At 33.9% G+C, this 14,596-nt stretch overlaps 1 protein-coding gene across 13 annotated transcripts in view; it reads left to right on the plus strand.

The window, feature by feature from the left end:
- The window catches only part of ATRX (ATRX chromatin remodeler), a 277,372-nt gene that overhangs the window by 81,160 nt on the left and 181,616 nt on the right, over nt 1-14,596 (plus strand). For all 13 annotated transcript variants that reach the window (XM_061136821.1, XM_061136832.1, XM_061136829.1 and 10 more), the window contains 3 exons: nt 11,320-11,375; nt 12,249-12,301; nt 13,181-13,305. In XM_061136821.1, coding sequence (XP_060992804.1) covers nt 11,320-11,375; nt 12,249-12,301; nt 13,181-13,305 — 234 coding nt within the window. The remainder of the gene's footprint in view (nt 1-11,319; nt 11,376-12,248; nt 12,302-13,180; nt 13,306-14,596) is intronic.

A 14,596-nucleotide genomic window follows, 5' to 3' on the forward strand; every position in this document is an offset into this window, starting at 1 on the left:
ATCCACACAATCAAAGGCTTTAGCATAGTTAATGAAGCAGAAGTAGATATTTTTTCTGGAATTCCCTTCCTCTTTCTATGATACAGCAAATGTTGGCGGTTTGGTCTCTGTTTCCTCTGCCTTTTCTAAACCCAGCTTCTCAATTCACATACAGCTGAAGCCTAATTTGAAGAATTTTGAGTGTAACCTTACTAGCATGTGAAATGTGTGCAATTGTATGGTAGTTGGAATATTCTTTTGCATTGCCCTTCTTTGGGATTGGAATGAAAACTGACCTTTTCCAGTCCTGTGGCCATTTTTGAGGTTCCAAATTTGCTGGCATATTGAGTGTAGCACTTTAACTGCATCATCTTTTATGATATGAAATAGCTCTGCTGGAATTCCATCACCTATGTTAACTTTGTTCATAGTAACACTTCCTAAGGCCCACTTGACTTCACACTACAGGATGTGTGGCACTAGGTGAGTGACCACCCCTTCTTGGTTATCTGGATCATTAAGACCTTTTTTGTATAGATCTTCTGTGTATTCTTTGCCACCTCTTAGCTAGAAATAAGAAAATATATGAAAAAAAATCTCAGTGGTAAAGGTCAATATATAGTAATGACAGTGAATCAGCCACATGTAAAGCTAGTAGGTTAAAAGACAAAAGTAGTAAAATCGACTGTAAGTAAAATAAGTAGTTAAGAAATGCATAAAGTATAAAATTGTAAAATAATATCAGAAAAAAAATTGGGAGGGGTAGTAAAAATGTACTTTTAGTATATATTTGAACTTAAGCAGCTATCAGCCTATATTAAATCATGATTTGTATGTTTCAACCTGATAGTAACTGCAAACCCAAAACCTACTATAGATAAAAAATGAAGAGAGAAAGGAGCCCAAACATAAAGAAAGCCATCAGACTGCAAGAGAAGAAAGGAACAGAGAAGAACTATAAAAACAAGCAGAAAATAATTAATAATATTGCAACAAGTACATAGTTATCAATAACCACTTTAAATGAAAATTTACTAAATGCTCCAATAAAAATAGAGATGACTGAATGAACAGAAAAATAAGACCCATTTATATGCTGCCTATAAGAGACTCACTTCCAATCTAAAGATAGATTGATATTAAAGGGATGGAAAAACACATTCCATGCAAAAAGAAACAAAAAAAGAAAGCTGAAGTAGTAAATAAAATGCTACAAAACCAGTGCATCAGGGAAGAAATCAAAGAGGAAATTCAAAAATACCTTGAGGCACATGAAAATGATAACACAACTTTCCAATATCTGTGTTTGACTCTTTGTAACCCCATGGACTGTAGTCTGCTAGGCTCCTCTGTCCCTGGGATTCTCCAGGCAAGGATACTGGAGTAGGTTGCCATGTCCTTCTCCAGGGGGTCTTCCCCACTCAGGGATCGAACCCACATCTCTTACATCTCCTGCATTGGCAGGTGGGTTCTTTACCACTAGTGCCACCTGGAAAGCCCTGTCATATCTATGAGATGCAGCAAAAGCAGTTCTCAGAGGGATGATCATAGTGAAACAGGCCCACTTCACAAAACAAGAAAATTCTCAAATTAAAAAAAAACAACAAAACTTTATACGTAAAGGAGCTAGAAAAAGAACAAACAAGCCCAAGTTAATAATAAAGGTCAGACTGGAAATAATGAAACTGCTAGCTTGTCTTCTTCCTCTTATCAGGGTCTTTTGCAGAGTAAAAGTTTCAAATTTTGAGCAAGTCCAATTTATAGATTTCCTTTTGAGGACATGCTTTTCTCCTACATAAAGGAACCAGAAAAAGAACAAACCCAACTCTAGGTTACTAGAAAAACATAAACCATAAAGATCAGGGCAGAAATAAATGAAATAGAGACTGAAAAAATACTAGAAAAGATCAGTGAAACTTCTGAATGAGTTTTTTTAAAAAGATGAACAAAATTGAAAAACCTTTAGTGAGATCCATCATGATAAAAAGAGAGAGGGCCCAAGTAAATAAAATGAGAAGTGAGAGAGGAGATTTATCAACTTGTATCATATCAATGCAAGGAATCATAACAGACTACTGTGCCAACAGTGGGGGCTTCCCCGGTGGTTCGGTGGTAAAGAATCCACCTGCCAATGTAGGAGACGTGGGTTTAATCCCTGGGTTGGGAAGATCCCCTAGAGAAGGAAATGGCAACCCACTCCAGTGTTCTTACCTGGAAAATTCCATGGGCAGAGGAGCCTGGTGGGGTATTGTCCATGGGGTCACAAAGAGTTAGACATGACTTAGTGACTGAGCACCCACCATGCCAACAATGGAGAACATCAAAGAAATGGATAAATTCCTAGAAACATACAGTCTTTTGAGAATGAATCATAGAGAAATACAAAAATCTGACTGATTACTAATAAAATTCAATCGGTAATGAAAAAGCTTCCAACACACAAAAGTAAAAAACCAGATTGCTTCATAGGTGAATTCTATCAAACATTAAAGAATAATTATACTCAACAATATTGCAATAATTTTGTATGGTGACAGGTGGTAACTAGCCTTGTAGTGGTGATCATTTTGTAACATATAAAATATTGAATCGCTGTGTTGTTCACCTAAAAAGAATACATTGTTAATTTTATGTCAAAATGAAAGAATTGGATGGAAATCTGCATTCTTGATGAGACATAATGGAATTTAAGAGATCCCAGTAGGTTTTGTAAAATGGAGAAGGACATCCCACTTAGAAGAGAGCTACAGCTTGGGAGCTCCAGGACCTGCAAAAATTCTTACCATATCTGGTTGTATTATAAGTGCAGGCCAGTTAGGGCTAAAAGAACAGAATAAAGCTTTAAGCTGCTTACACCAGAGGGTATATATTAATATTTTGGGGTTTGATTTCAGCTCAGTTAACTATCTGCTTTTAATAGAATCATCAACTAGAATGGCATACAGTGTTTTCACTATATCTTAAAAAATGTCCAGTATCCAATCTGAAATACTGGATAGATATAAAGAGGAAACTGTGACCCATGCTGAAAAGGAAAGGCAATCAATAGACACAATCCACATGTCTTAAAATTTGAAATTAGCAAACAAGAGTATTAAAAAGCAGCTATTGCAATTGTGCTTTAGTATAATAAAGAAAATACATTTGTTAAGAGTGGACAGGTAGAAAATCTCAGTACAAACATGGAAAATGTAAAAAAGGACCAATTTGAAATTCTAGAACTAAAAATGTAATTTCTGAATAACAAATGATTGTACTTAACAGGAGATTAGAGATAGCTGTAGTAGTGTCAGTGAAGTTGATGATATTCTAACAGAAATTATCCAATCTGAGAATAGAAAACATTGGAAAATAAAAAGCATACAGAACACTTGCTCTTCAGATCCTTTCCACAATTAATTTGTATAGTTATCAATCAAATACATGTAAAGAATAGGAATGCTTAACAATAGAGAAAAAAATGTTGATAGAAACTCTCACTTGGCCCAGTGTTTTATAGTTTTTGTTGTAGTGATTTTGTTGTTATCCATATACAAATTTGTTACATTTTTACCAAATTACTTCATTTTAGGGGTGCTATTTTAAATTCCCTGGTTTTTAAATTTCAAGTTCTAATTGTTCATTGCAATAATCCAGTTATGTTTTTTATGTTGACCTTGTATTCTGTGAACTTGCTTTAGGTAGCTTCTTTTTCATCTTTCAGATTTACTGAAATTTTCTACCTAATCTGGTTGTCTGCAAATAGGATCATGTTTATTTCTTACTTTCCATAGTATGGCTTTTAATTCCTTTTCTTGTCTGGTTATGCTGCATAGGACTTTCTGTATTTTCTGTTACAATGTTGAAGAATGATAATAGACATCCTCTTGGTAGTTCTGATATTAGTGGGAAAGCATTGAACTATTTCACCATTAAGTATGATGGTTCCTTTATAAGATTTTTGTAAATATTCTATCAAGTTGAGAAAGTTCCCCTCCCGTAGCTTTCTATGTTTTCTTTCCTAAAGTTATATTTTTACTGCGATAGATGTAGATTCACATGCAGTTGTAATAGCACAGCTCTTTTGTACTTTGCACAGTTTCTCACAATAGCAACGTTTTACAGAAGTATATTATCAGTTAGCCATGTTACTGATATCTACCAATATGACTCAAATTTCCTCAGTTTTATTGTACTTTTGTATTTGTGTTAAGTTCTACACAGTTTCATTACAAACATGAGTTGGTTCATGTTTGCACCATCACAGTCAACATGCAGATTTCTCATCTTGCCCTTTTCAACTCTCTACCCATATTCCTACCTGTGCCTAATACCTGGAAATCACTAACTTATCCTCCATTTCTAAAATTTTTTTCATTTGAAACATGTTCTATAAATGGAATCACATAGTTTGGGATCAGACATTTTGGGATTATGTTTTTTCACTTAGCATGATTTCCTTGGGATTCACCCAGGTCATTGCATGTGTCAATAGTTCTCTCCTCTTTATTGCAATGTAGTGTTCTATGGTATGGATATACTACATTTGGTTTAACCATTTACTTGTTAAAGGACATTTTGGATGATCCCAGACTTGGGCTATTACAAATGAGGGTGCTGATAAACATTTGTGTACAGGTTTTTGTGTCAGTGAAAATTTCATTCCTCTGGGATAAATGCTCAGGAGTGCAGTTGGTGGGTCATTATGATGGTTTTATTTTTTTTAAGAACTCTCCTAAAACATTTTCCAGAGTGGCTATGCTGTTTTATAGTCTCACAGCAATTTAAGAATGATCCATTTTTCTGTATTCTCTCCAGCATTTGATTTTATCATTGTTTAAAAAAAATTAAAAAAGAAATTAGACCTTCTGATAGATACCTAGTTATAACTCAGTGTGGTTCTAATTTGCATTTCCCCAGTGACTAATAAAACTTTTAACACCATTATTGAGATAAAAATCACGAGTTTACAGTGTACAATTCAGTAGTTTCTAATATGTTCACAGATACATGCAGCCATCATGACGGAAAATTTTATAATATTATTACATGAAAAAGAAACCCCATATTCTTTAGTTATCACCCTCTACGAGCAGCCTTAAGCAACCACTAATCTACTTTCTTATGGTTTTCCCTATTTCAGACTTTCTTATAAATGTCATTCTATTACATGTGGTATTTTGTGACTGACTTCTTTCATTTAGTATAAAGTGTTCAAGGTGTATTTATGTTGTAGTGTATATTAGAATTTCGTTTCTTTTTATGACCGAATAACATTGTTTTATATAGATATATCACATTGGTTGTTTTGTTGATGGAAAATCTTGTTTCTACCTTTGGCTATTATGAATAATGCTACTATGAACATTTGTGAACAAGTTTGTGTGTGGCCATATGTTTTCATTTCTCTTGGTTATGTACCTAGGGGTAGAATCACTGAGTTATATGGTAACTCTGTTAAATCCTTTGAGGAAATATCAAACTGTTTCCCAAAGTGGCTACACCATTGCATGTTCTACCCAACAGTGTATGAGGATTCTGATTTCTCTGCATCCATACCAACAGTGGTTGTTATCTGATTTTTTAATTTTAATTTTAGTCAACCTAGTACATGTGAAGTTGAGTCTTATGGTTTTGGTTTTCATTTTGCTTGATGGCTAGTGACATTGAGTATCTCTTCATGTACTTATTGGTGGTTTGAATATACTCCTTGGAGAATTATCTATTTAGATCCTTTGTTGAGTTTTTATTGGGTATTTTGTCTTTTTTATCATTGACTTATAAGGATTCTTTATATCTACTAGACTTCTATTATGATAGAATATATATAATGTAAAGTTTACTCTTTCAGTTTTTAATATACAATTCTTTGGCATTAAGTACATTCACATTGCTGTGTGTGTGTGAATCATCCATCTCCATCCATCCATCTCCAGAACTTTTTCATATTCTCCAGCTGAAACTCTGTACCCTTTGAAGTCACTAACTTCCAAATCCCCTTTACCCGTAGTCCCTAGTGGCCACTATTGTACATTCTTTTTCTATGAATATGACTACTTTAGGAACCTCACATATGTGGAATCTACAGTATTTGTCCTTTTATGTCTGTCTTATTTTACTTGGCATAATGCCTTCAAAGTTTTAGTCAGTGTTATAGCATGGATCAAAATTTTCTTCCCTTTTAAGACTGGATAGCATTCAGTTGTGTAGATGTATGTGTTTCTTTAATTTTCTTGATGATTTCCTTTGAAGCACAAATGCTTTTAGTTTTGGTAATGTCCACTGTATCTATTTTTGTTTTTGTTGCTTATACTTATGGTGTCATGTCTAAGAATCTATTTCTAAATCTGGGGTTACAAAGATTTACCTCAATATTTTCTTCTAAGAGTTTTATAGTTTTAGCTCTTATGTTTAGCTCTTTGATGACTTTAATTTTTGTATGTGGTGTAAGACAGGTCTCCAACTTAAGGTTTTGCATGTGAATACATAGTTGTTCCAGTGCCATTTGTTGAAAAGACTATTTTCTCCCTATTGAATCGTTGTAGCATCCTGTTGAAAATCATTTGACCATAGGCATATGGGTTTATTTCTGAACTTTCAGATCTTTTCAACTGATTCTTATGTCTGTTCTTTTGCCAGTATCACACTGTACTGATTATAGTTGTTTTACACTAAGTTTTAAAATCTCTAAGTGTGAGTCTTCCTATTTTGTTTTGACTATCCTGGGTTCATTTTAATTGTACATGAATTTTAGAATTAGCTTATCAGTTTCTACAAAGAAGCCAGTGGGATTCTGACATGGATTGCCTTTTTTAAAATTGTAGATTCATTTGGGGAGTATTGCTATCTTAATGTTGTTTTCTATTTAATGAACATGCAGTGTTTTTGCCATTGATTTAAATCTTTAATTTATTTCAGTGATGTTTTGTACTTTTCAGAGTATAAGTTTTAAACTTCTTTAAGTTTTTTCCTTAGCATTCTATTCTTTTTGATGCTATTATAAATGGATTGTTTTCTTAATTTATTTTTCAGATCTTTCTTCGCAAGTGTATAGGAATGTATTTGACTTTTGTTTATTTTTCTCATATCCTTCAATCTTTCTGAACTCTTTTATTAGTTCTAATATTTTTTAGTTGATTCCTTCCTTAGGACTTCTATATGCAAGATATATTGTCTCCAAAGATAAATAGTTCTACCTCTTCCTTTTCAGTCTTGTGGCCTTTTATTTCTTTAACTCCTGGTTACTTGTTCTGGCTGAAATCTCCATTACAGTGTTGAATGGAAGTGCCAAGAGTGGATTTCCTTCTCTCATTCTGCCCTTAGGGGGAATGCATTCAGTCTTTTACCATTAAGTATGATGTTACCTGTAGGTATTTTGTAGGTAGTTGAGGAAGTTCCATTTGTTAAGTTTTTAAAAATAAATTTTATTTTTTAGAGCACAGAAAAATTTAGGTGCACAGAAAAATTGAGTAGAACGTACAGAAATTTCTATTATGCATCCCCACACATGCACAGCCTCCCCCATTGTAAACTTCCTGAACCACAGTTGTACATTTGTTACAGTTGATGAATCTACAGTGACAGTCATTATCATCCAAACCTGTAGTTTGCATTAGATTTTACTCTTTGCGTTGTACATTCTAGGGATTTTGACAGATGTATAATGATATCTATCTATCATTATAGTATCATACAGGTTAGTTTAGCTGTGAAACTGTATACCCCAGATTGGGACTTGAAACCAATCCCACCTCAAATGGGACTCAAACCCAGTGGTGCCTCAGTTGGAACTTGGACCTACAGTCTCTGACTTAGGAGGAAACCTGAACCTCCCAAGCTGAAACCACACACCTGGTGTCAGAACTCAATGAAACTCAAGTTTTCTATGTCTCAGCACAGATGGAATTCAGCAAGAGGCAAAGTGATAGACAAGAACTAGATTTGTTAATATGTTTGTGAAGGGTACAAGCAGGCAGGCAAGAGGACTCTGCCCCCAGAACTTAGTGAGTCATGTTTTTAAAATCAAAGGAAAAGTGAGGAGAGAGAGAAGACCACCTTCTTCTGCTTACTTTGTAAAGATGTTGCAGGAAAATGGGATACGAGAGGATGGTGACATCCCAGGTCTTGGGTGAGTTCCTGGGATGAGCTGCCAAGTGAGGGTCCTTGGCTTCGTGCAGGAAAGAATTAAAGAGTGAGCTGTAGTTAAGTGAAAGCATGTTTATTGAGAGAGATACACATTCCATAGGCAGAATGGTGTTTGTCTCAGAAGGTGAGAGCGGCCCTGGGAGACCCTCCATTAGAGTGTGGTCCATCTCAGAAGTTGAGAGGCTATGGGGTGTGAGGGTGGTTTGTTTTTATGGGCTTGGTAATTTCATAGACTAACAAGATTATTCCAACTATTTTGGTGAAGGGTGGGATTTCTAGGAATTGAGCCATCACCATTTTTTGACCTTTTATGGTTAGCCTAAGAACTCTTATGATGCCTGTAGGTGTGTCATGTAGCATGCTAATACATTACAATGAATGTATAATGAGACTCAAGGTCTACTGAAAGTCAAGTCTTCCACCATCTAGGGTTTGGATAGTTCTTACCAGTTTTTGCTGTATCCTCAATGGCAATGTCATTCTTTTAATGGTGGTTCCCTGCCACCTTCCCTCCTGTCTCAACTTCAGCAACACTAAAAATCCTCTGTTCCATTTTTCCATTCTCCCCCATCCCCCAAATCCTTGGCAACCATTGATCTTTTTACTGTCTCCATAGTTTTGTCTTTTCCCTAATGTCATGTAGTTGGACTCATACAGCATGTAACTTTTTGAGATTGGCTTTTTTCACATCAGTCAGTTCAATTCAGCCGCTCAGTCGTGTCTGATTCTTTATGACCCCATGAACTGCAGCACTCCAGGCCTCTTTGTCCATCACCAACTCCCGGAGTCCACCCAAACCCATGTCCATCGAGTTGATGATGCCATCCAGCCATCTCATCCTCTGTCATCCCCTTCTTCTCCTGCCCTCAATCTTTCCCAGCAGCAGTGTCTTTTCCAATGAGTCAACTCTTCGCATCAGGTGGCCAAAGTATTGGAGTTTCAGCTTTAACATCAGTCCCTCCAATGAACACCCAGGACTGATCTCCTTTAGGATGGACTGTTTGGATCTCCCTACAGTCCAAGGGACTCTCAAGAGTCTTCTCCAACACCACAGTTCAAAAGGATCAATTCTTTGGTGCTCAGCTTTCTTTATAGTACAACTCTTATATCCATACATGACTACTGGAAAAACCATAGCCTCGACTAGACGGACCTTTGTTGGCAAAGTAATCTCTCTCTACTTTTCAATATGTTGTCTAGGTTGGTCATAACTTTCCTTCCAAGAAGCAAGTTTCTTTTAATTTCATGGCTGCAATCACCATCTGCAGTGATTTTGGAGACCAGAAAAACAAAGTCAGCCACTGTTTCCCCATCTATTTGCCATGAAGTGATGGGACTGGATGCCGTAATCTTAGTTTTTTCCCATAGTAATATACATTTAAAGTTCCTCCATGTCTTTTCATGGCTTGGTAGCTGATTCCTTTTTAAAGCTGAATATTATTCCATTGTCTATATGTACCACAGGTAGTTTATCTAATTCACCTTTTGAAGAATATCTTGGTGTTTTCACATTTTGGCAGTTATGGAAAAAGCTACTTATGAAGGTGTTTATATAAATAAAAAATACTGATAAACATCATCAGTGTGCAGTTTTTTAAGTGGACTTTGTTTTCAGCTTATTAGATTTAATATTAAGGAATGTGATTGCAGGATCAGGTGACAAGAGTTTGGTTAATTTTGTAAGATATTGCCAAAAGTGGGTAGATCATTTCACATTCCTACCAACAGTGAATAGTTACTGTTGTGCCACATCTGTACCAGCATTTAGTGTTGTCTTTATTCTGTATTTTGTCCATTGTAATAGGTGTAGAGTGTTATCTTACTGTTTTAATTTCTGATCCCCTAATGAGATATGATGATGTGGAGCATCTTTTCATATGCTCATTTGTCATTTATATATGTTCTTTGGTAAAATGTCTTCACATCTTTTGCCTAGTTTTAATCATGTTATTTATTTTATTATTATTGAGTTTTGAGTTTTTAAAATTTATTTTAGATAATAATTCTTCATTAGATATATCTTTGGCAAGTATTTTCTCTCAGTCTGTAGCAGAAAGACATGTCTTATTCTTTTGAAGTTTGCTAGTATTTTATTAAGGGCTTCAGGATTTGTATTTATAAGTGGTATTGGTCTGTAGATTTCTCTTTTTATGGTATCTTTTCTGGTTTGATATGATGCTGGTCTCATTGAATGAGTTGAGATGTATTTCCTCCATTTTTATTAGAAGACTTTATGAAAAAATGGTGTTCTTTTTTTGTTTTTTGAATGTTTGGTGTAATTTGGTGGTTAAACCATCTGGACCTTTGCTTTTCTTTGTGGGTAGACTTTTGATTACTAATTCAGCCTTTTCAGTTACAGATCTGTTCACGTTGTTTATTTATTCTTGTGTCAACTTCAGTAATTTATGTGTGTTTAAAAATTTGTCCATTTCATTTAGGTTATCTAATTTTTTGGCATACAATTGTTCATGATATTCCTTTATAATCTTTTAATTTCTTTAAGGTAAGTAGTAATATCTCCTCTTTAACTTCTCATCTTGTGTCCTTTTTTCTTGGTCCATGTAGCCTAAGTTGTTTTTTTTTTTTTTTTTTCCATTTTTTCTCATCTTTTTAAAGAACTTATTTTGATTTCATTGGTTTCCCTCTATTGGTTTTCTGTTCCCTGTTTCACTAGTTTCTGTTCTAATTTTTATTATTTCCTTCCCTCTGCTTTAGGTTTAATCTACTAAAGTCTTTACTGATAAAGGAAAATATATTGTGTTTGCCAAAAAGTTCATTTGGGTTTTTCTGGAAGATGTTATGGGAAAATCTGAATGAACTTTTTGGCCAACTCAATGCAATTAATTAACAGTGTGATTTTATTTTTAGTAGAAGATGTAACTTAAATTTTCTTTTAAGAGAAAATCTTTAAAAGGTTACAATAGGAAATGTTTTGATTACAAACTGCTCCTTTCAGAAACGCCTTTTAAAAGGGGATTGGTGTGTCAAAAGGGTAATTATAATCAGAAAACGTTTTTTAACCAAAGCAGTATATTAAAAATATTTTTACTGGAGTATAGTTGATAGAAAACTCTTATATTTTAATGTGAGTAAAGTTTTACCAATACTGCCATGCAACATAGATTGAAAAATGGGTTCATAGAATTGTAGGTATTGGTGTTCTGTTTGATAATGCACCAAAGAGATAAATAATGTTTTCATTTCTTGTCTTTTAAGATAAAGTCAGTGGGTCTGGCAATAACTCTGATATGATGGAAAACAGCAGGGAAGAGGTAAGAATAACTTGGAGCATTTAAAAGATATTTGTTACATACTACTAACCAACTAGAGTAGGTGTCATCAGTTTGCTTTTATTTAATACATGCTTGTGTTTGAGTTTACTGTTATAACCAAGTATTATTATGATAACTTTATTTTCAGTAATTGTTCACTTTTTGATGGTGTTCACTGTTTTTGTTAGTGCTGTGGTTTGCTTCACCTAAAGTCAGACTACCGAAGGCTAGCTAACAGATATTTGAATGTTATTATATTGTAACAGTGGTGGTTCAAGGTGGTTGTTATGGGCATAAACTTAAGGTTCTGAGATGGATATTCAGAATCTCTTCAGCATTATTATCAGAACCCATCCTGAAGTCCTTCACCTGATAATGCCAGCCTACACTGTGTTTTAGGATTCTTTCTACCCAGTGTGAAAAATTGAATCCAATTAAAATATACTGATTGTATTGGCAAAATGGAGGTAAATTTAGTATCTCTGAAAAAATTGTAGAAGGTACTCTGTGCCATGTATTAGGATAGAGAAAATGACACATTTTTAGATTCTTAAAACTGTCTATTGGGATCTGGTTACCTCTACATCTTTGTTTTGTCTTTGCCGGCATAAGCCAAGTTCATGGTACTGCAGTGTATCATCTTCTATTTCTCAAAATTCAAAAGTAATATTTTAACAAAAAGAGATAGTCTTAAATCAAGGAAACCTTGAGAGTAAATGAGAATTAGTTATTGATGTTCCTTTTAGAAAAATGTTGTAGGCATACAAATTACGTCTCATTCTACCATTATATTATAGATGTTGGTATAGGGAAATAATTGTAGGCATGTTTCTCAGAGTTTTACTAACTTTTTTACTTATTTCTTGCATTTAGGGAGCTAGCTCTGCAGAAAAATCCAAATCGTCAGGATCATCACGATCAAAGAGGTTGGTTGATACTGAAGGGAAAAAAGTTACTTTCTTTTTCAGGTTGTTTTATTTCCTTTTAGAATAATCTGTTATTTCCTAAACTTCAAGCACTCTTGTTCAAAGTAAACTATTTTACACAAGCATATATATTTTAAAAAGGGCAGTGTAATATAATGAATCCTCTTGTATCTATCACTTGACTTAATTTTAACTAAAATTTTCCCAGGGGAGGATTTATTATGTACTAGTGGCCCTGGCAGTATATAGGTAATTCCTTTCAGATAATATTTGTGCTTTAAAAAAAGGAAAAAAGGGGAAATAAAATGTTAAATGTTTCATGAGGCAATATGAGTATTTTAGGGTTATACGAAATTGTCTAGGATGGGAAATGGTAGCCATAATAGTTATAAGGAAGTTATAAGAAGATCAAAGAGTGGTTAAAATACTTATCTGTGTTAAATTGTGAAAGTGAATTGTACATAAAGACTGAAATTACTTCCAAGCATAATGTAATGTGTAGTATACTATGAAATATAGTTTTTATTAGAAGTTTGCAGTTTATTCTATTGGATTTTGTTTTTTTTTTTAAACTAGTGGAAATAAATATCTTTTAATAATCACAGTTTGCTTGTTATTAACTTATTCCCTAAGGTAGTGATTCTTAAATAGGAGTTCCCCTCTAAATACTCTTTGCCTTTTTTAGAATGCGCATGCCTTGGTCCTGCTCAAGACCTACTAAATTGCAATGTGGTATAGAGATGTATGCTTCCCTAGGTGATTTTGATATGTATCCCTGGTTAAGAGCCACTGCTTAATCTAAACATGTTATTTATGTTATTTGGGTGTTTTTCAATTGTCAGAAATGTCTGTAATTCTATGGACTTAATTTTTTCATAGGAAACCTTCAATTGTAACAAAGTATGTAGAATCTGATGATGAAAAACCTTTGGATGAAACTGTAAATGAAGATGCTTCTAATGAAAATTCAGAAAATGATATTACTATGCAAAGCTTGCCAAAAGGTAAAGTGTATTAATTTTTCATATGAAGTTAAAGTTGAAAAATATCTTTAAATGTCATTACTATAAAATTAGAAATTGATTATTGTAAGCTGTGTGTCAAGTACCAAACCTGACATTTTAGTAGCAATGGTTTCGAAATGTATTAGTATGGTAATGATAATGTTTGTTCCTGAGGTTAAATATTTAGAATATATAGTCAGGTTTGAAAAGAAAACTTATTTTCTCTTTCCATTGGCTTTTAGTTTCCAAATTATACTTGAATGTGGGAGTTGGTTTAAATGTTTAGTATGTTAAGTTTTGGTTCAGTGAATTTTAATGTGCTTGCTTTACAGAAAAACATAATGAATGCTCTGAAAACGTCTTAAAAACATTTAAAGTCTAATTTATTCTTACTGCATTCTTAAATTCCCTAAGATTCAAAGTGAAGTTACCTGTTAAATTTGATTTAGGTATATTTCTTGTAATTATCCTTTTTAAAATGCCTTGTCACATTTCCTCACAACTGTTATGTTTCTAATCTTAAAAGTTGCATTGAGTAGATTGGGGCCAGGGCAGGGGTGGGTAGGGGAGAAGCCAAATGAAAATCTTGGACTTTTCATATTTCAAGTCTAAGAGCAGTGTGATTTACATGATGAGAGAATGACATGGGTCTTGGTAATTTCATGGTGTTTCAGAATCAAAAGTTTTGATTTGTTTCTTTATTGAATAATATGTTCAAGGCTGTTAGATTTTTCAGATTTGTTATCACTGATCATTTACAGCAATGTTTACTACTTTATTCTCTGTCTCTACTTATGTTTATGTGACACATATTTTGATTATGGAAGTTTAAAAAAATGATGAGTAGGAGGATAATATATTTCTTGACTAGGAAAAATTAGGAGTTACAATAGATAAGAAATGAATGAAGAAAATAAATGAATGAGAGGAGGAAGAAAGAAGAAAAATTGATGGGCCTACCATTTACTTGGCTTTGAAAATCATTTTATATAATGGTTTTGGTGGCCTAAGGCAGAAACAGCTAACATGGCAGTCTGAGTTTCATAGGTAGTGATTCACTTTGGATTATTACATTCTCAGTGGTTGTTACTGGAAGTCCTTACGATGGCCACTGGGTGAGCTAAGAACTAGGAGTTCCAATCTTTCTCTTAGTGATATTATGGAAGAAAGTTAATATGGGATGTTACTAACCTGAACTAAGGGTAATTTCTTCCACCAAACCAAAATAGACCTGTTTCATAAGGTCAAATTTGGTTGATTATCACTATTGTTATAATACTGAGTATGTATA

This window comes from Dama dama, chromosome X, assembly GCF_033118175.1.
Source record: "Dama dama isolate Ldn47 chromosome X, ASM3311817v1, whole genome shotgun sequence".
NCBI classification, from domain to species: domain Eukaryota; kingdom Metazoa; phylum Chordata; class Mammalia; order Artiodactyla; family Cervidae; genus Dama; species Dama dama.